At 46.0% G+C, this 19,716-nt stretch overlaps 1 protein-coding gene, 2 long non-coding RNA genes and 2 other non-coding genes across 7 annotated transcripts in view; 2 read left to right on the forward strand and 3 right to left on the reverse strand.

Moving 5' to 3' along the window:
• Positions 1–3,749, reverse strand: part of LOC149750268 (uncharacterized) — a 20,663-nt gene extending 16,914 nt beyond the window's left edge. The window contains exon 1 of the long non-coding RNA XR_016391694.1: positions 1–3,749. This exon is cut by the window's left edge and continues 7,498 nt beyond it. This is a non-coding gene — a long non-coding RNA (uncharacterized LOC149750268).
• LOC149750270 (uncharacterized) overlaps positions 1–13,952 on the forward strand; it is a 24,413-nt gene extending 10,461 nt beyond the window's left edge. The window contains exons 2-3 of the long non-coding RNA XR_016391684.1: positions 1–786; positions 3,362–13,952. The exon at positions 1–786 is cut by the window's left edge and continues 4,612 nt beyond it. This is a non-coding gene — a long non-coding RNA (uncharacterized LOC149750270). The remainder of the gene's footprint in view (positions 787–3,361) is intronic.
• LOC149750272 (U1 spliceosomal RNA) lies at positions 3,710–3,873 on the reverse strand. Its single transcript, XR_016392305.1, has one exon. It is a non-coding gene; the product is annotated as a U1 spliceosomal RNA (small nuclear RNA).
• On the forward strand, positions 10,076–10,239 carry LOC149750273 (U1 spliceosomal RNA). Its single transcript, XR_016392307.1, has one exon. It is a non-coding gene; the product is annotated as a U1 spliceosomal RNA (small nuclear RNA).
• A 78-nt stretch (positions 13,953–14,030) lies between the features above and the next one.
• Positions 14,031–19,716, reverse strand: part of SNX6 (sorting nexin 6) — a 53,355-nt gene continuing 47,669 nt past the window's right edge. For all 3 annotated transcript variants that reach the window (XM_089906043.1, XM_089906035.1, XM_022570735.2), the window contains 2 exons: positions 19,593–19,678; positions 14,031–14,723 (listed from right to left, as the gene is read on the reverse strand). In XM_089906043.1, coding sequence (XP_089762169.1) covers positions 14,670–14,723; positions 19,593–19,678 — 140 coding nt within the window. In that variant the 3' untranslated portion in view covers positions 14,031–14,669. The remainder of the gene's footprint in view (positions 14,724–19,592; positions 19,679–19,716) is intronic.

Here is a 19,716-nt window from a genome sequence, read left to right on the forward strand (position 1 = left end):
AATGGGGGCTGATGGCAGGGAGCAGAAGGGTGGAGGGTGGGGTGGTGGGCAGGTGGGGAGCTGCCATCATGGAGGGGCTCTCAACCTCACACCTCCTTGCACAAACCACTGGCCTGTGGCTTCTGACCAGCTGGCTACCTTTATTGGGTCCTTAAGGCTGAATTGGCGGGGCCAAGAGGAAGCTGCTGAGGCCCAAGCAGAGAGCACCCAGGAGGAAATGGGCCGGGCTTTCAGCAAGAAGGAGCAGCTTCACCTTGCGGACAGAGCCTGGTTGGGGTGGGATGTGTGGGTGCCGAGAAGAACGCCGCGGGTGGTCCTTGCCCCTCCCTTCCTGTGGAAAGGAAACGCCGGAGACTCACCGAGAGGAGTCACAGCAGAACCCCGATGGGAGCGAGGCTCTCTGAAACCTCAGGGGCCCAGCGCTGCCCACCCCTGAGCCCACAAGCCCTTTTTCGGTTCTGGTTCTGTCTCTCAAACCGGAGACTGCATTTCCCCACCCGTCTTCCTCTCCTGGCAAGCTCCTACGGTTGCCCCCCCGCTGCGGCCTCAGCCCTCCTCACGGTCCCACTGCTAACTAAGAGGGGCTGACCTGGAGTCTGTGGAGTCTCCGTGGGCCTGGGAGGCCGTGCCACTGCAGTCTGACAGGTGACCTTCGGGAAGAGTCTATTGCTCTGGAGCTACAGAAAGACCTCAGCCTCAAATGTCACCATCTGCAGAGACCAGCGGATGAGGACCAAAGAGAGAACCTCAGGCCTTCGTTGGATATACCCCCGACGGGATGTGGAGGTGTGGAACCCTTGGGAACCTGGCTTTGGGGGAGTGGGCGGGGTGCGTGGGTTTGGGTGACCGGCACAGGGGAGTGTGAGTCTCAGCACGGCCAACTCTTCTTGTCTGGGTGTCACAGAGAATAGTAGCAGGGGACCTCTGAGGCACTGCCCCTCACCCTCCGAGGGGCAGAGGTGCCTGCTGCCCGGTCAGGGAGCGGCGACACACCCAGCTGAGGGAAGGCCACTTTGGTGTGGCTTGCCGTGCCTCTGTAGGACTTTTGCTGGGTGGGTTAGCGGTCTTGGGCGGTGGGCACACACCAGGTGGGATCAGAAACGTTTGTAAGGAGTCCAACCTGGACACCTGTGCCCTCTGCCCTCCCTCTGGACTCGAGTGCCTCTCCAGGAAGTCCACAGAACCTTGACCTCTTTCAGGAAGCAGCCGCCTCTGCCAAAGGAATCGGGGTAGGTGGGCGAAGGAGGGGAGCCGAGGCTGGATATCCATGGGCCTTGTGGAGCCCTGGATGTGCTCTCTCCTGAGAAACCTGATGGTCCTTCTCCATCGCTCCGCAGTAAGCCTCACTGCGACAGAAAGTCATTGTGGGCAGGAGGGCGGAGGGGCATATCTGCCCCCAGGGGAGGCGAGGCTCTTAGGTGGGGAAAATACAAGCCTGGAACATGCAACTGTGCCCAAAAGTAAAGGAACGTACAGTGACTGATTCGGTGGCATGTCAAGCACACAAGAGCCAGTTGGAAAGGGTTCCCACTGCCAAATCAAGGTAATGATAATAACGGAATATAATCCACTGAGTAAACTAGGTACAGGGCCTAACAGCAATGACACACCAGATTTTGGTCTCTCGGTATCATTCTCCAACAAAAGGAACCAGGGCCAATGAAAGGAACCAGGGTGGGCTTCCCTGGTGGCGCAGTGGTTAAGAATCCGCCTGCCGGTGCAGGGGACACGGGGTCGAGCCCTGGCCCGGGCAGACCCCACATGCCGCGGAGCAACTAAGCCCGTGCGCCACAACTACTGAAGCCTGCGCGCCGTGCTCCGCAATAAGAGAAGCCACTGCAATGCGAAGCCCGCGCGCCGCAACGAAAACCCAACGCAGACAAAAATAAAATTTATTTAAAAAAAAAAGGAACCAGGGATCCTCGGAGACCCACTTAATTTGGGTTTTCATCTACATACATGTAAAAATCTGCATGTTTTCCTCCTGTTAAAAATTTTTTTTGTTGTTTTTTTAAATTAATCGCTGTGCACGAGCTTTCTCGAGTTGCGGCGACCCGGGGCTAGTCTTCGTTGCGGTGTGCGGGCTTCTCATTGCGGTGGCTTCTCTTGTTGCTAAGCACGGGCTCTAGGCGCGCGGGCTCAGTTGTTGTGGCTCGTGGGCTCTAGAGCGCAGGCTCAGTAGTTGCGACGCACGGGCGTAGTTACTCCGCGGCATGTGGGGATCTGCCCCGGCCAGGGCTCGAATCCGTGTCCCCTGCATTGGCAGGCGGATTCTTAATCCCTGCACCCTCAGGGAAGTGCCCCCCTCCTGTTTTACATCCATTAATACTCAGGCCCTGCCAGAGGCCCTCAAAGGGTAAAAAGTAAAGTTTTGCCTCCCCTACAGCTTCAATCAGCAGAAGCCGTACATGAAGACTTGAAGGGGCAGGTATGTGAGAAAAATAAGGTGCTTACACACTTGACTTGCATTTTTTCTGCTATCTGTAAAAATGATCCCATTCTCCTAAAGTGATAAGGAACTGAAAGAGGCTAGGTTGGAGGCTGAGGGCGTGGCCTGGTGCGCCCTCTCCCAGGGCTCAGGGGCTCCGTTTGGGTTTTTGGTTCTGTCCTTAGTAGCTCTCACCCTAGGACTCACGCAAATGGGGTTCAGAGACGTTGCTGATGAAGCTGAACAGGGAGTGTTCCGTGATTTTTCTGTACGAAGGACACCGTATTTTTCATCTTACCTGCACTCAGAACCTGCCGGAGAACAGTTTCCACTCTGTTTTTTGTTCTGAAGCCTGAGATCAATAAGTTACATGTATGTGTACGCGTGTGTGTTTGTGCAGGTGTTGTATATATAACATGCAAATACATGTCTAAGGTTTTTTTCGCTAAACCCGTAAGCTTCGGGAATCTCAGTTTCCTGACCAGGGGTTGAACCGAGGGCCGTGGTAGTGGAAACACGGGGTCCTAACCACGGACAGGCAGGGAATTGCCTCCCTACTTCTTTTTAAAACCTTTTACTTATTAAACTAAGTGTTCACAATACTGTGCCAGTTCGAGGTGTAGTAGAACTTCGGGTTGTTTTTCATTATACGTTATTTCAGGATGCCGTATGGACGTTGAATGTTCTTCAGAGGTAACCTCCGTTATTTTATATATAGCATTCCATATTCAATCAACCCCGTACTCCGGACTCGGCTCTCTCCAGAGCTTTGTCTCCTGTGCCTGCGTTTCTACTGCTATTTCATAAGTCAAGTTACATTATTTTCGGGACTCTAGACGCTACCGGCCTACATAGTGTGTGCTGTCAGCTGATTTTTGCTAGTGTGAGAGCCTCTGGTTTCACTCATGCTGGGGCAAACGGTTGTTGTTGCAGGCACTGCCTTCCTCACAGACGTTGATTTCTGTATTTCGCTACCTGGCAACGCGGACGCGGCTGGTAAACGCCACACGGAACAGGAAACCGATAGATGATTTAACCGACGAAGCAACACCGGTTCAGACTACCGAAGCAAGGCACGTTCTGCGTTCACCACACATAACGAACTATCGGGAACTCCACAGCACAGCAGTCGGCATCCGCATGAGCGTCGGGCTGCACACAACACCCATGCACACAAAAAATACTACAGCACAGGCAGCGCGTAGAGACACTCCCCCACCAAAAACGACTTCAGAGGTACACTACCGAAATTGTTGTCTACTTGTTCACCAAGTCAAACACCAGGGGAAAGCGCGAACGCAGTCCCCCACTACCACAAATTATGCAGTCGAGTTTCCCACATTTGGGGAAATCGCAGGGGTCAGCACATCCGGAGTGCAATGGATAAGCCTCGCCCTGGGAAAACCACCTTCGTGATCATGGTATCTCCCCTGCCAGGTAAGTATGAGTTGCTGCTCTCGCCTCGTCCCACACCCTCGCGATCGCCCACCTCTTCACGCACGCTCACTTCCCTCACGCCCTCTCCGCGCCCTCCGCCCCTGCATGCCCCTCGCTCCGGGCTCGCCCACCCCGGGAACAACCTCGCGAGTCCTCGGCTCTCCACACGCAGGACGCGGAAGCCCAGCCGGAGTGGGACCAGCAGCCTCTGCGCGCCCCCTATCTGCATACGCCACGCCCCTCTCCGGAAGTCCCGCGCCTCTCAGCTTTCCCCAAGCCGGCTGAGGACAGCGGGGAGAACGCAGGAGGGATCTGCTCAGAGCCTTCGACTTAAAATGAACATTAGGTTCTTGTTTAAAGTTACATTGAGGGGTTTCACTTTTCGCACCGTCTATGTCTAACCTTTTCCCCATTGGGAAATCGCTATGTTTGGGGGCACTTAGCCCTCAGGCGGCTTTCTAGTCTGTTACTTTCTCTTTGGCTTGTGTGGCCTCGAGGAGCTTTAGGGCGGGTTTCCTAGACCTCCAGGTTTCTCTAGATAGGACGCATTGACGATGTTAAGTGAAAAAAATAAAGTGCACGCATATATGTAGTATGCTACCCTTTGTCTATGAAAAATGTGAAAAAAAGAAAATTATACACCGTCTGTCAAAAAGAAACCCAGGAGTGTTAAACCGGAACTGATGAAATTGCCTATATGGGTGAGTGCAAGGAGAGAGTGACAGTTTTCTGAGCGTACCTTTCTATGTAATTATTTGGGGGATCTCTGTTAACATTTTGGATATGTTTTTAAAACACGGGGGGGAGGGGAGGGACTTCCCTCGTGGTCCAATGGGAAAGACTCCGCACTTCCAATGCAGGGGGCCGGGGTTCGGTTCCTGGTCACGGAACTAGACCCTGCATGCGTGCCGCAACTAAGGGTTCACATGCCGCAACTAACGATCCCACAGGCCACAACTAAAGATCCCACGTGCCGCAACTAAGATCCGGCACAGCCAAAATCAAGGAAGGAAGGAAGAAGGAAAGAAAGAAAAACTGCTGCTTTAAAAAAATACACAGGGGGAGGACTTCCCTGGTGGCGCGATGGTTAAGAATCCTCCTGCCAATGCAGGGGACACGGGTTCGAGCCCTAGGTCCGCGAAGATCCCACAGGCCGCGCGGAGCAACTACGCCCGTGCGCCGCAACTTCTGAGCCTGCGCTCTAGAGGCCGCGAGCCACAACTACTGAAGCCCGCCCGCTCAGAGCCAGGGCTCCGCAACAAGAGAAGCCACCGCAATGAGAAGCCCGCGCACCACAACGAACAGTAGCCCCCGCTTGCCGCAACGGGAGAAAGCCCACGCGCAGCGACAAAGACCCAGCGCAGCCAAAGATAAATGACATTTTAAAAAAAATACAGGGGGAAAAGACCCTAAAATTGGATATAAGTACAAATGAACCTAACTGTATCTCAGATGACTTGTGTAACCACACTGGAGTAGAAATAACCAACCGAAATGACTTTTGAACACAGTACATTGACCATAACCGTTTTCAACTCTAAAGACAAGAACTGCAAATACTAGTAGGTTGGTATTTCATAGCTATGTGGTTGTAACAGTTTTGTACCAATGCTGTTGTATTGTAGGATTCAGCTAATGAGTAAATGGAGGCTGGGAGTCAAGGTTCTCACTGTTGAAGAAAGGAGATACAAATACAGAATGGCGGAGGGCGAGGAGGAACCATGTGGTGTTAAGTTGAAAATTGGAATTGAAGATATCAGTATAGGCCCATTATTATTATTTTTTAATTAATTAATTTAGTTTTGGCTGCATTGGGTCTTCGTTGCTGCGCGCCGGCTTTCTCTAGCTGCGGCGAGAGCGGGGGCTACTCTTCATTGAGGTGAGCGGGCTTCTCATCGCGGTGGCTTCTCTTGTTGTGGAGCACTGGCTCTAAGCGCGCGGGCTTCAGTAGTTGTGGCACGCAGGCTTTAGTAGTTGTGGCACGCGGGCCCAGTAGTTGTGGCTCGCGGGCTCAGTTAGTTGCGGCTCGCGGGCTCTAGAGCGCAGGCTCAGTAGGTGTGGCGCAAGAGCTTAGTCGCTGCGAGGCATGTGGGATCTTCCCGGACCAGGGCTCGAGGCCGTGTCCCCTGCATTGGCAGGCGGATTCTTGACCACTGTGCCACGAGGGAAGTACCTGGCCCCCCCCCCCTTTTTTTTTAAACATCTTTATTGGAGTATAGTTGCTTTACAGTGGTGTGTTAGTTTCTGCTGTATAACGAAGTGAATCAGCTATACATATACATATATATCCCCATATCTCCTCCCTCTTGCGTCTCCCTCCCACCCTCCCTATCCCACCCCTCTAGGTGGACACAAAGCACCGAGCTGATCTCCCTGTGCTCTGCGGCTGCTTCCCACTAGCTATTTATTTTACATTTGGTTGTGTATATATGTCCATGCCACTCTCTCACTTCGTCCCAGCTTACCCTCCCCCTCCCCGTGTCCTCAAGTCCAGTGTCTATGTATGCGTCTTTATTGCTGGGCCCATTATTTTTAATAGATATAGACATGTGTAGGGAAACCCACTGTCCTGATCTTGCTTTCTAAATGTCATTCTCCACTAAAAAGAACCAGGGCTCTTTGGAGAAACAGATGATTTTCAGGAGTCAGGGAAGGTACAAGATGAGCCTGGACTATCTTGTGCCAGAAAATGCTCCAAAAATTATATGGACGCGTCAGAAGGACACAGTAGCCAACCTGAAGGGTCTTTCATAGGCCCAGTATGAGAACAACCAAACATCAAAATAAACGAAAACAGTCATGGATTATAAACAACTAAACACAACCATGAGTTCATGTTGATTACATAGGGAAGGAAGGAAAATTCTTCCTTACAACAGAATGCCAACTAAGAAATGTAGAATGAGTGACAGAATTAGAAAATCAACATTTGGCAACCATAATGCAAGTCAACAGTGGGTACTAAAAACTATTGGGTTAAGGTTTTGTAACGGATATTTACATATCCTCAATTATCTCCACACAAATTACTTAATAATTACAAGGGGCAGACCTGGTGAGCACCCCCAGTGGCAGAGGGTTACAATACTGGCCCCGGTACCATGTTCTTCTGCAGCACCCTCCCATGTTGACTCTGGGCTTGGCTACGTGACTTGCTTTGGCTAATGGAACATTAGTAAATGCGATGGAAGCAGAAGACTGAAAAACAGTTGCTCGTGGGGAGTCGCTCTCACTTGCTGTCCTGAGACCACCATGAGAAGAAGCCTGACTTAGCCTATTGGACGATGAAATTACGGGAGTGAAGATGAATCATGTCAACTGAGGGCCCTCAGGCTGACCCGCCCCAGTGTCCCACAAGCTGACTGCAGCTGCACGAGTGGTCCTACATCAGAGCCGCAGAACTGCCCGGCTCAGCCCAGCTGCGGTTGCTGACGCAAAGAATGGTGAGCAAATATCATGGTCACTATTTTAAATCACTAAGTTTTAGGGTAGTTTGTTACACGGCACTGGATAACTGATACACCACCTTAACCAAGTAATCAATGTTAACACCACCAATAACTGAACAAACTGACTTCACGTGCCTGCAGTGTGATGCCCAGAGGAGGACACTGGATTAATTTGATAGGGCTGTCATAATAAAGTACCACAATCTGGGTGGTTTCAAACAACAGAAATTTATTCTCTCACAGTTCCGGAAGCTACAAGTCCAAACTCAAGGAGTCAGCAGGGCCATGCTCCCTCTGAGAGTCTGGGTAGAATCTTTCCTTGCTTCTTCCTCGCTTCTAGTGGTGACAGTCGATCCTTAACTTGCAGCTACATCAGTCCAATCTGTGCTTTGTCATCACATGGCGTTATCCCTACGTGTCTCTGTCCTTACATGGCATTTTCCTCTTATAAGGACAATATTCATATTGGATTAGGGCCCACTCTACTGACCTCACCTTAACTTGATTGTAGGTGCAAAGATTCTATTTCCAAATAAGGTCGCATTCATAGGTACCAGGGGTTAGGATTTCAGCATTTTTGGGGGGGAGGGGGAGGGACATAAGTCAACATGTAAACAGATACAGTACCATTTATGTCGTCTACGTGTCAAAAATGCACACTCGAGGGGCTTCCCTGGTGGCGCAGTGGTTGAGAGTCCGCCTGCCGATGCAGGGGACACGGGTTCGTGCCCCGGTCCGGGAGGATCCCACATGCCCCGGAGCGGCTGGGTCCGTGAGCCATGGCTGCTGGGCCTGCGCGTCCGGAGCCTGTGCTCCGCAGCGGGAGAGGCCACAACAGTGAGAGGCCCGCGTACCGCAAAAAAGAAAAAAAAAAAAGCACACTTGAATGTAATTATGAGGAAATACAGGACAACCTAAAAACCAAGGCTATTCTACAAAATAACTGGCCTGTAATTTTCAAAAATGCCTGCATAATGAAATAAAACGATGGGCCTGGGGATTATTTCAGATTAAAATTGGTTAAAGAGACAGGATACAGAATGCAACGTGTGATGTTGAATTTTCCTTTGCTGTAAAGGACATTCCTGAGACAGTTGATAGAAATGGAATAATGTTTATAGAGTAAATAATAATATTGCATCCATGCTAATTTCTTGATTTTTATAATTATCCTGGGTTTAGATAAGAAAATGCTCTATTTTTAGGTAACACACACTAAGAAAGGAAACTTCCTGAGACAACCAGTAATCAAAAATGGGTGCTTGGGACTTCCCTGGCGGTCCAGTGGTGTGGTTAAGCCTCCCCGCTTCCACTGCAGCCGGGCGTGGGTTCCATCCCTGGTTGGGGAACTTAAGATCCCTCGTGCCCCACGGCGCAGCCAAAAAAGAAAAAAAGAAAAAGAAAAAAGGGTGCTACAATACGTTTGCTCTGATCTTTTCGCAGTTAGGACCTCAGGAAACCTTCCCTGACCCTAGAGTCTCCAGTCCTGTGTCTAGCCTCGCTTTGCTCCGTAGCACCGACCACAGTAGTATAATGCAGCACAAGGTCCACTGGAAGTCGACACACAATACTTGAATCGTTTTGTTCACGTCTGGGGAGGATCCACTTGATCTCGAGAAAGAATCTTCACGTATGGAAGAGGAAAAGACAAATCCGGGCGGCTGAAAGAGGCAGCCTAGTCCCTCAGGACGAAAACGTGACAATTCCGTGCATTCGATTTTCGGAAACCATTCAACACCCGTTCCCGGCCCACACATCTACCCCTTGCAGGAACGCTTTGCCCTGATAGTCTCTGTTCGTTTTTCTTTGCGGTTGCAGGATTCGATTACTGCATAATCTGAACGAAAGATCATGGATGAGGACTCAAACAATTTCATGTTAAACTGATGACGAAACTCTGATCTTACTATTTAACATTTGATTGACATTGTGTTCCGTGTCATTTTCACTGAAAGGAAGGTGAGACCACACCCGAGCTCCGACCTGCTCCTGAACTGCAGGGCGCCGGGCGCCGCGAGCTCCTGTCTTCCCGGGTCCCCCCTCCAGGTCCCGACTCGTCGCCGCTCGCCCACGCCCTCCCTCCGGAGACACCGGCGCATCTCGGTCGGGAATTAGTAGGTCCGTATCTCCCGCGGGAAAGAACGGGACGCCGAAAAGGTCCCGGCAGGGGCGTGGCGGGTGTAGATGAGGAGGCGCACAGAGGCTGCTGGTCCCACTCCGCCTGGGTCCTATCTAGAGAAACCTGGAGGTCAAGGAAACCTGCCCTAAGCTCCTCGAGGCCACACAAGCCAAAGAGAAAGTAACAGACTAGAAAGCCGCCTGAGGGCTAAGTGCCCCCAAACACAGCGATTTCCCAATGGGGAAAAGGTTAGACATAGACGGTGCGAAAAGTGAAACCCCTCAATGTAACTTTAAACAAGAACCTAATGTTCATTTTAAGTCGAAGGCTCTGAGCAGATCCCTCCTGCGTTCTCCCCGCTGTCCTCAGCCGGCTTGGGGAAAGCTGAGAGGCGCGGGACTTCCGGAGAGGGGCGTGGCGTATGCAGATAGGGGGCGCGCAGAGGCTGCTGGTCCCACTCCGGCTGGGCTTCCGCGTCCTGCGTGTGGAGAGCCGAGGACTCGCGAGGTTGTTCCCGGGGTGGGCGAGCCCGGAGCGAGGGGCATGCAGGGGCGGAGGGCGCGGAGAGGGCGTGAGGGAAGTGAGCGTGCGTGAAGAGGTGGGCGATCGCGAGGGTGTGGGACGAGGCGAGAGCAGCAACTCATACTTACCTGGCAGGGGAGATACCATGATCACGAAGGTGGTTTTCCCAGGGCGAGGCTTATCCATTGCACTCCGGATGTGCTGACCCCTGCGATTTCCCCAAATGTGGGAAACTCGACTGCATAATTTGTGGTAGTGGGGGACTGCGTTCGCGCTTTCCCCTGATGTTTGCGTTTGTTGAATAGTAGAATTCTGCATATTTCTTGTGAACCGATGAAAGCCTGTTTTTTCGTGCGCTCGCGCACTTTTTCATCTGGGGATTCAGTGCACAGCTTGCGTGCGGCTGTGAGTTCTGTGAATTGTTTGTTTCGCTCTAATGCAGTTGTTCACCGTAAGGCTGCAGGAAAGCTGCAGTGTGCCGAGCCGCGTAGCCAAGTAGAGCTTGACAGTCTGTTTCCTGGTTTGGTTATTGTTAACTTCAACCACCTCACGCTTTTTTGTCGTTCATGCCTTTCATGTTTATTGTGGTTTCTCAGAAGCAGCCTGAGCCTGCGCATGGTAGTAAAGAAGTGAGCCCCGAAGGAACGCAGACTGGTAGGGTGGTACGTACTACTGTTTGCGGTAATACGAGCGAAAACAGGTTATTATACTAAGGAAGTCACGTAAGAAGGAACGTCGTTATGCCACCGTCTGCAATGCGGAAAGTACAGTAATAATTCTTTTTGTAAGATAAAAACACTCGCCGTCATCGGGAACAGAGTTTGGGAAAGTTTGTGGGGAGTACGGAACTACTAACAGATACGAAACACTATATGTAAAGTAGCTGAGTAAGAAGGATTTACTGTGTAGAGCATTTAATTCGGTATCTTAGAGTAACGTCCAATGGAGAACGATCTGAAGCTGTACATCGGAAACTGAGACAATGTTGAGGATCACCTAGTGTTAAGGGATAAAGTAAAAGAAACACGGTGTTCCCGGAGGACCCAGTGGTTACCGCTGCCGTAGGCCTGTTGTCAGCTTCCGGTCGGGAAACTAGGATTGCGCTAGCCGACGGGCATGGTCAAAGACCCATACATACAAATATATATACGCATACACACATACGTGTAAAGGTTACTGATCTCAGGCTTAAAAACAGAACCCAGACTTTCTCAGCAAGTTTTCGCTTTGACTCGAGGTACGAGTGGTCACACCCAGAGCGAAGCTTATTCATCGTTCTGCGGATGTTGACCGTTGTGATTTCCCCAAGTGTGAGAAACGGAACTGCATGCTTTATGGCAGTGGGGGATTGCGTTTGTGCTCCCCTCTGTGTTTTGTAGGTTTATTTTTTTATTTTTTAATCTTAGTTATCATGCTGTGTAGTATGTCCTCATGACTTATGAGTGAGATTTGTACCTTTTCACATGCCCTACCCCAAATTTTAGCAACCTCCCACCGTCTCCACCCTTGGCAACCACCAATTTCCTGTACGTATCTAATCTATAAAACTGAGTTTATAGATATTTGTTATTCTTTTTTCGCTGCGTTGGGTCTTCGTTGTTGCGCGCAAGCCTTCTCTAGTTGTGAGGAGCGGGGGCGCCTCATTGCAGTGGTTTCTCGTGTTGCGGAGCATGGGCTCTAGGCCCATGGGCTCCAGAGCGCAGGCTCAGTCGTTACGGCGCACGGGCTTAGTTGCTCCGTGGCACGTGGGATCTTCCCCGACCAGGGCTCGAACCCAGGCTCCGCTCGTTCTATAATGTCACCGGATATGTGCTAGCCGAGGGTTGGTGAGCTGAAACTGAAACTGATACTCTTCTATCCAGCAGCAGCGAAACACAGAATTTCACTTACTATTTTATATTTTATAAATTCATTTATTTTTGGCTGCGTCGGGTCTTCGTTGCTGCACCCGGGCTTTCTCTAGTTGCGGCGAGCGGGGGGCTTCTCTCTGCGGTGGCTTCTCTTGTTGGGCAGCACCGGCTCTAGGCGCGCGGGCTCCGTAGTTGTGGCGCTCGGGCTTAGTTGCTCCGCAGCAGGTGCGAGCTTCCCGGTCCAGGCCTCGAACCCGTGTCCCCCGCATTGGCTGGCGGATTCCTAACCACTGCGCCAGCAGGGAAGACCCTCACTTCTTATGTTTACAGTATTGAATAGCTATGCGCTTCTCAGCAGTTTTCCTTTTGAACCCCACCCCCCACCCCCCCCCGCCTCCCCAGCGGAAGAGAAACATCATTTTGACCTCAACTTAACATAGTTTTACTACGGAACATTAATAATATTGTATACACTTTTTTCACCCGGTTGGTGCCTCACTGACATACAGGTAGGCTTGACACACTTTCTTTTTTCTCACAAATTTCCTCTCCTGCCATCCTCCACTCTCACCGCATAAACTCCAAATCCCTCAGTCCCTTGCTTCCCACCGCAAACAACGTTGCAACCAACGTTGACTCCCCAGGCTATTCCCACAGCCGGGGTTGCAGAGCATAAAGCATCATCCGAGGGAAACCCCAGACTGCCCCTTGCTGCCTTGTCTCTGCCACTGGGCGTCTTCCCGTCGCACCTTTGCGGCCCTCAGGCAGGAGATGGTTAAGACGTTTTATGAATGCCACAACCCACCAGCGCTGGCTGCTTTTATCAGGGACTAGCAGTGAGCTATGGAATAAACCTTTCAATTGTTCTGGACCTACAAAGTAAATCTCTCCCGTATGACCTCGACGGAGTAACATACATTCTTTCCCTTCTCTGTACGTTTTGTTAGTGAGAAGACCCTCGGACAGTCATCAACTCATTAATACATGTGTTTAGTAAGCACCCCTCACCTCCCCACACTCATGTGCAGCCCACAAGTGCTGCTTCCCGTCTACGCCCACCCCGTCAGTAAACCAAAGGGCCAAGGGATGTACTTTCCACTGTACTTCTTTCCCAGAAAAAGGCCACCTCGGTAGAAACACATTAGCTGACGGATATGTGAAAACTTGTGTAGGTTTCTGCTCTGAACTTGCTATTTTTTTAGCATTTACACAGCATCTTCACATTTCCAAAGCACTGTACCAACATTTATTAATCCTCACAACACCCCTGTGAGGTAGGTCAATAATTGTCTTTTATGGTAGAGAAATAGGCAGACAGGTCGAGTGAACCTTGTGGTCTGAGGCCACAAGGGCAGCCACTGAAGGGACTGTTCCCGAATCCAGAAGCTACGGCCCTCCACCCCACGTTCACCCACTGGTGGGCATCGCAGGGGCGTATTCTCACCAGTGAAGGGGACATGGAGGACAAAACAATCTCTCAGGCAACACAAACATCAACAGTTCAAACACACTGAGGAACGTCAATAAGAGAGAAACACTGACCCAGCACACCAGTGAGGCAAGAGCCATGCAGCAGAAAAGGCTGGAATCATAGCGACTAGTCCTGAGAACCAGGTAGGTGTTCTTAAAAACGGTTTGGGAAAACAAACTAGGAACGCGGTGGAAGGGTGACCAACTCAGATGCCTGTGGTTTCCACATGGGAAACAACTTAGAGAGTGTGGAAAAATCCAACCACGCAATCTAATTTTAAACTAGAAATAACAATGTTCGTTCACATTAGAAAGGCCAAATATCTGTAATGTAGCTGACAGTATCCTTTTTGTACTGCAACTTTTATTCCAAATATTCCAACTTTTCCCCCACTGACAAGTGCTGCTCCCTATAGCACTCCTCTTTCTCTCTACACACCAGTCTATACACTGGTGTATGTGGCACGGTTAATTAGCTGAACTAGGGGTGGAATCCTGGAAAGCACAACAGGCCATACTCTCTGTTCCTGTTTTAGAAACAGCTGTCTCTAAACTGTCTCTGCCCAATTCCATCTTATATGAAGTGCTAAAAGCACACAGAGAAGCAGTTCATTCTTTTGTAAAGTGGTGAACTTGGTTCGATATGCCATTTTAAAAGAAATAAGAAAAAAGAAAAACTAAGACCTGCATTGTAAAAGCATAATATAGTAGATTATAGCTACTCCAAATTTTAGAGTGACCAGAGTTAAAAACTATTACTGTTATCACTGTTTATTTGACAATAGTTCGTTTAGTCTACAAGTTTAAGGCAAACATACTAATGCATTTGCTTTTCTTCAGAAATCATACTTATAAAGATTACGTAAAGTCTGTCCCAAAACTTCTAAGAAACGTTCATTAATTAAAAATAAGTCTCATTAAGATGCTTTACCAGGATACAAGAACTAAGGTGGTGTACAATGTTTTTTTAAAACAAAATTCAAAAAAAGGTAACGGCAATCCTTATCTTGTTTACACAATGTATTTTGAAAGGGTTAAACTTCAGAAATTACTTAAAAGTAAATAAGATTAGCAGCCATAGGAATACTATTCATAAAATAAGCACAGTTCTAGAGGCTACTTTAAAAAAGGCAGTACTTTGGGCTTCTGAAGAGGAGGAGGGCGCGATGATCATCAACTGTCCGCGGCGCAGGCGCAGGCGCGCAGGTCCCATCATGCAGCCCACAGCACCCGAGGGCGGCACCGCGCCATTGTTTCTCAGAAAAAGGGAGAGTAGATGCACTTTATCAGCTGTTTCTTTTGTTTCCAGTGAGCAGTAAATGTCTAGCATCATTAAGAAAAAAAATAAAATCTGACGGAAGGCAGCCCTTTTTAACTGGAAGGCAGAGTGTGGCTTATGTGTCTCCATTTAACACTGCCAGGCAGTTCTGCAGCAACTGTAGGTTACCCTAAAAAGGGAGGGAAAATAAATGAAGTTCAAACAGTGTGAAAGACTCTTACTGAAAATATACAGTATTAGAAATCACGTAACTTTACATTTAAGATACCAGAATTTTGAAAAGTCATTTATTATATACAAATAAAGGTTTAAAGACGTAAAATTACAGAATTTGTTCCATGCACAGTATTTTCCACATACCAGGTTGTTCAGTAAATTTCCGTCTAGACCAATATTAATATTTGGCATGCTCTAGTGAGGGTTATAAAATATGCCCTTTGTATGCAGACTAAGCCACTGAGTATGTTCTGATTGTAAGACAGGTTCTTATCACATTCCTTTAGCCATTAAAATATAGCATTAGATTTATAGCACTTTTCATAAAAACAGTAAGATTACATACAGAAGTATTCTATAAAATTCATACCTAAATGTCCATTTGTAAAACATGTGAACTGGCATCCACATTTAGAGACATATAAAGGCAAATTTAAGTATATTTAGATTACATTAATATATAAACAGGAATGAAGGAAAACCTCCTCCTTAGAGTAGAAAGTCAACTAAAACGTATAAAGAATGGTGGAATTAGAAAATGACCATTTGGCGATCACCATCATCATAAACTGACTCAAGCAAAAATCATGAATGGATGCCAAGAGCAGTATGGGACCAAAATGCCAATGCTGTAGCCATCAGCTATGTGCAGCTGCATAATGAAGATCTGTTAATTAAAATTAAATAAAAACTCAGTTCCTCAGTTGCATTACCCACATTTCAAGTCTTCAATAGCCACACATGACTAGTGCCAACCACACTGGACAGAACCCAGACTTCCTGATTACAGAATATTCCCACCATGGCACAAAGTTTTATTGGTCGGTGCTGGTTAAGTGATGGGGTATTTAACAGTCTCGGGTACCTCCCCACAGAATACTTCTTAATCCAAAATATAAAATATCAACTTTGCCACTGTGAAGCCTGCAGACATCACTTTAAGCAAATGATCAAAGTTGTACATTGCCAGTAAGGCAACTGATCAACAGCATGTGCCTCCTCCTGTGTGATGCACCAAGAAGATCTGACATCACTTCTGGGTGGAATTCCTGTCCAAAGTGCACAACCTAAACCCACTAATTAGACAAACCCAAAGTGAGGGGCATTCTATAGGCCTGTGCTTTAACAGTGTCCAATGTTATGAAATACAAAGATTCAGCAACTTTTCCAAATTACAGAAGTCTAAGAAGACACGTGCACTGAATGCAACACATTCTTTTGAATTTCCTTTTGCCATTAAGGACATTATTGGGACAACTGGGGAAATGTGAATAAAGGCCTCTGGATTAGATAACAGAATTATGTTGATATTAATTTCCTCAACTTTATAACTGTACTGAGTACTTAATTACTTGATTTTAGGAAATTCACACTTAAATGTATAAAAGAGAGAAGCATCATATCTGCAGCTTACTCATATGGTTTAAGACAAAAACAGGTGTGTATAGGGGTGTGTGTGAGAGTGTGAGTGTGTGTGTGTGTAAAGAGAAACGGGGAGGAAGGGAGGGAAAAGGACAAAGCAGATGAGATAATATGCACATTTGGGGAATCTGGGTGAAGAGTATCCAGGAATTCTTTGTACTTTCCTTGCAATGTTCCTGAAAATCTAAAATTAAGTGAAAAATAAACATTAAACATTTTTAGGTGTTCAAGTTACTGTCAACTTTTGGCCAGTATAAGAACAGAACTGTGACAAATGACTTTGAGCCTGTCTATAGTTATGAAATTACCTTCTTAGATATACTTCTTACAGGTATATTCCTCAAGTGGGACCGCTGAGTCACAGGATGCACATTCTGCAGGCTGACACCTGCCAAACTGCCCCTGCCAAAGGTGGACCTAACTCTGCAACTACAATGGGGTACACAGGGACTCACATCACACCCTCACAGTTGGCTCATCACTTTTTTTTTTTTAACTGCCCATATCACACATTTTTTACTTCCTTAATAAAGAATCTGAGCCTATTTTCAAGGACACAAAAGTGACCTAACTACCTAGTTAACTAGATTTTAATTATGTGACAAAGACATATATACCAGCTACAATAAATAAAATCCAAAGTAGTTTCAAACCATCTTGTTGTACATTTAACTATTATCTACTCTTTTTGGAATAATTTATGTGGATCCTGGGACCAAAATGAGACTTTGTTCAGATTTACAAAGTCATTAAGAAATCTCAGACAACAGAGTAGAGTTGCCCAACCTCAGCACTCCCGACATTTGGGCTGTGTGATCCCTCCTCGTGGGGGCTGTCCGTGTATCGTAGGATGCTAAGCAGCACTCCTCGCCTCTACCCACTACACACCAGCAGTGACCCCCCCCCACCCCCAGATGCGACAACCACAAATGTCTCCAGAAATTGCTAAATGTCTCCTGGGGGGCAAAATCACCACTAGTTAAGAACCACTGGACTAGAAGAGCTATCAGAAATTTGAACACAGAGAACACATTTCGGGAAGAATTTGAAAAAGTACAGAATCTGGAAACCAGAGGCTGACATCAATCTAAAGCAGGGTCAGCAAACTTTTTTTGTAAAGGGTTATTAAACAGTAAACATTTTACACTTTGAGAGACATTTGGTCTCTGTTTCAACTACTCAACTTTGCTGTAGTAGCATGAAAGCAATCACGGACAAAGCGTAAGTGAATAAGCTCAAGCGAATATGCTTGGCTGTATTCCAATAAACCTTAATAGGTTAAATTTGAGTTTCATACAATTATCACGTCATGAAATATTATTCTTTTGATCTTTTTATAATCATTTAAAAATATGAATGCCATTCCTGGCTCACAGGCTGTACAGAATAGGCTGTAGTTTGTCAACCCCTCCTTAATCTATAACAAAATCCTTGATAGTGTATAAACTCTTTAAAAAGAACAAAAACAGTGAACACTGGAAAACAACACAGGCTCAATAAGAATAAATTATGCCAGGCTTATCAAAACATTTTCTTTTTTTTGGGCCACAATGCATGGCACACAGGATCTTAGTTCCCCGACCAGGGATCGAACCCACGCCTCCTGCAGGCGAAATGCAGAGTCTTAACCATTGGACCACCAGGGAGGTCCATACATTTTCTTCTGACAGGGTTATTAGCCCAGAAAATCAGACAACGTATATCTTGATTTTAATAAGTAACTTGATACTCCTTATGTCCTTCACAGATAAAATGGGAAAAATAATGGTTGATAATAGTATAAATGAATTCCTAACTATCCAAATAACTATAACCGAAGAATATTAATTAATAAGTTAATATCAATTAGTATAGAAAGGAACTAAATTTTTTTTGGTGCCACTTACTTTCAAAAGGTAGGTTAACAAATAGTGATTCCTTTAATCCTGATCAACCTTTTAAATCAAAACTTAGATGAAGACATAAAAGGGAGTTCATACAAATTACAAATGTCCATCACTTGACAGGATAAACTAGTATAACAGTCAAATACTATATGATCAAACCCAAGTTTCCAAAAGATCTCAATGCGCTGGGCTAAGACGAGCAAGCTTAAATCTAACAGACATAAACGTGGCCTGCAATTACATTTTTAAAATAAGTGCTCAATAAATGAAAAAGTTCTAGAGAGCCATTGTACAACAACATGAATATACTTAATACTACTTAACTGTACACTTAAAAATCGTTAAGATGGTAAATTTTATGTTATGTGTTTTTTACCACAAAAATGAAAATAATTACTAAAAAAATTAAACACACAACCACAGGGCGGAGGTTCAAGAAGTGACTTAGAAAGAGAGAAAAAAAGTGTGATTATAGCCAAATCAAGCTGGTGCAACATGGCAGTAAAAAAAACCTGTATCTTATACATATAAAACATGCTTGGAGGGGAGGGATAAATTAGGAATTTGGGAGTAACATACACACTACTATATATAAAACAGATAAACAACAAGGACCTACTGTATAGCACAGGGAACTATACTCAATATTCTGTAATAACCTCTATGGGAAAAGAATCTGAAAAAGAATATATACATATATATGTATAACTGAATCACTCTGCTGTACACCCGAAACCAACACATTGTAAATCAACTATACTTCAATAAAAAATAAATTAGTTAAAAAAATAGAATAAAACATGCTGTAAGAAGAAATGTGAACAATAATCATTCTATGTATGTAAATGTGTTTCCATTTTCAGGTATAATATTTTAAAAGAGTAATGACAGTAGGGCAATAATACAATAAAAATCTTGTTGAGGTGTACGGGATGAAAAATATTTAGCCAAAGGATGTCTGGCATGGAGAAGAGAAGATATATAGAGAATATGAAGGATTTAAATATCTGAAGGGTAAACTGTGAAAGAGGAATTAAACTTATGTCAAAGTTACACAGAAGTAAATTCGTGCTCATTATAGAGTATACCAAAAATCTCAGTGTAGTTTTAAGCTTTAATAACTTTATACTTATAAATGGTATAAATTTATCACGAAATAAAAGTTTTAAAAAATTCCTTTAATATTTATAGTTTGGGGAATTTTGAATACATTTAAAATTTTCAGTCCCTTTGAAGATGGCAAATGTTAAATAAAATTTTAAGTGATGTTTTTATTAAGATTTTTTTTTTAACAACTAGTCAAAAAATGATACTGTTTTTCCATATTAGGTACTAGAGTCTTGCAAAGCTGACCATTAGAGACATTATAGATATTTTTCTTGTTTAAGTTAGATAACCTTTAAACTCCCTCTCAATTCTAAGATTCTCTATTTTTTAAATTAGTATAAAGTTTCATAACTGACTCATTTGTAAATTATGTCACTTAAATTATTAAATCTTTAATATGATACTACCTTTGCATGCTTCAGTTCTAACTCTGCCAGTTCCACTAAATTTTTTCTGAATGCAGCAACTCTTCTTGTCTTAAAATCTATAAGCTCTGTGAACAAAATAAATTAGGATTAACTATTTATATAA

This window comes from Delphinapterus leucas, chromosome 2 (genome assembly GCF_059928025.1).
Source record: "Delphinapterus leucas isolate spDelLeu-1000000601 "Yukka" chromosome 2, BTC_Dleu_Yukka2, whole genome shotgun sequence".
In the NCBI taxonomy this organism is placed as follows: domain Eukaryota; kingdom Metazoa; phylum Chordata; class Mammalia; order Artiodactyla; family Monodontidae; genus Delphinapterus; species Delphinapterus leucas.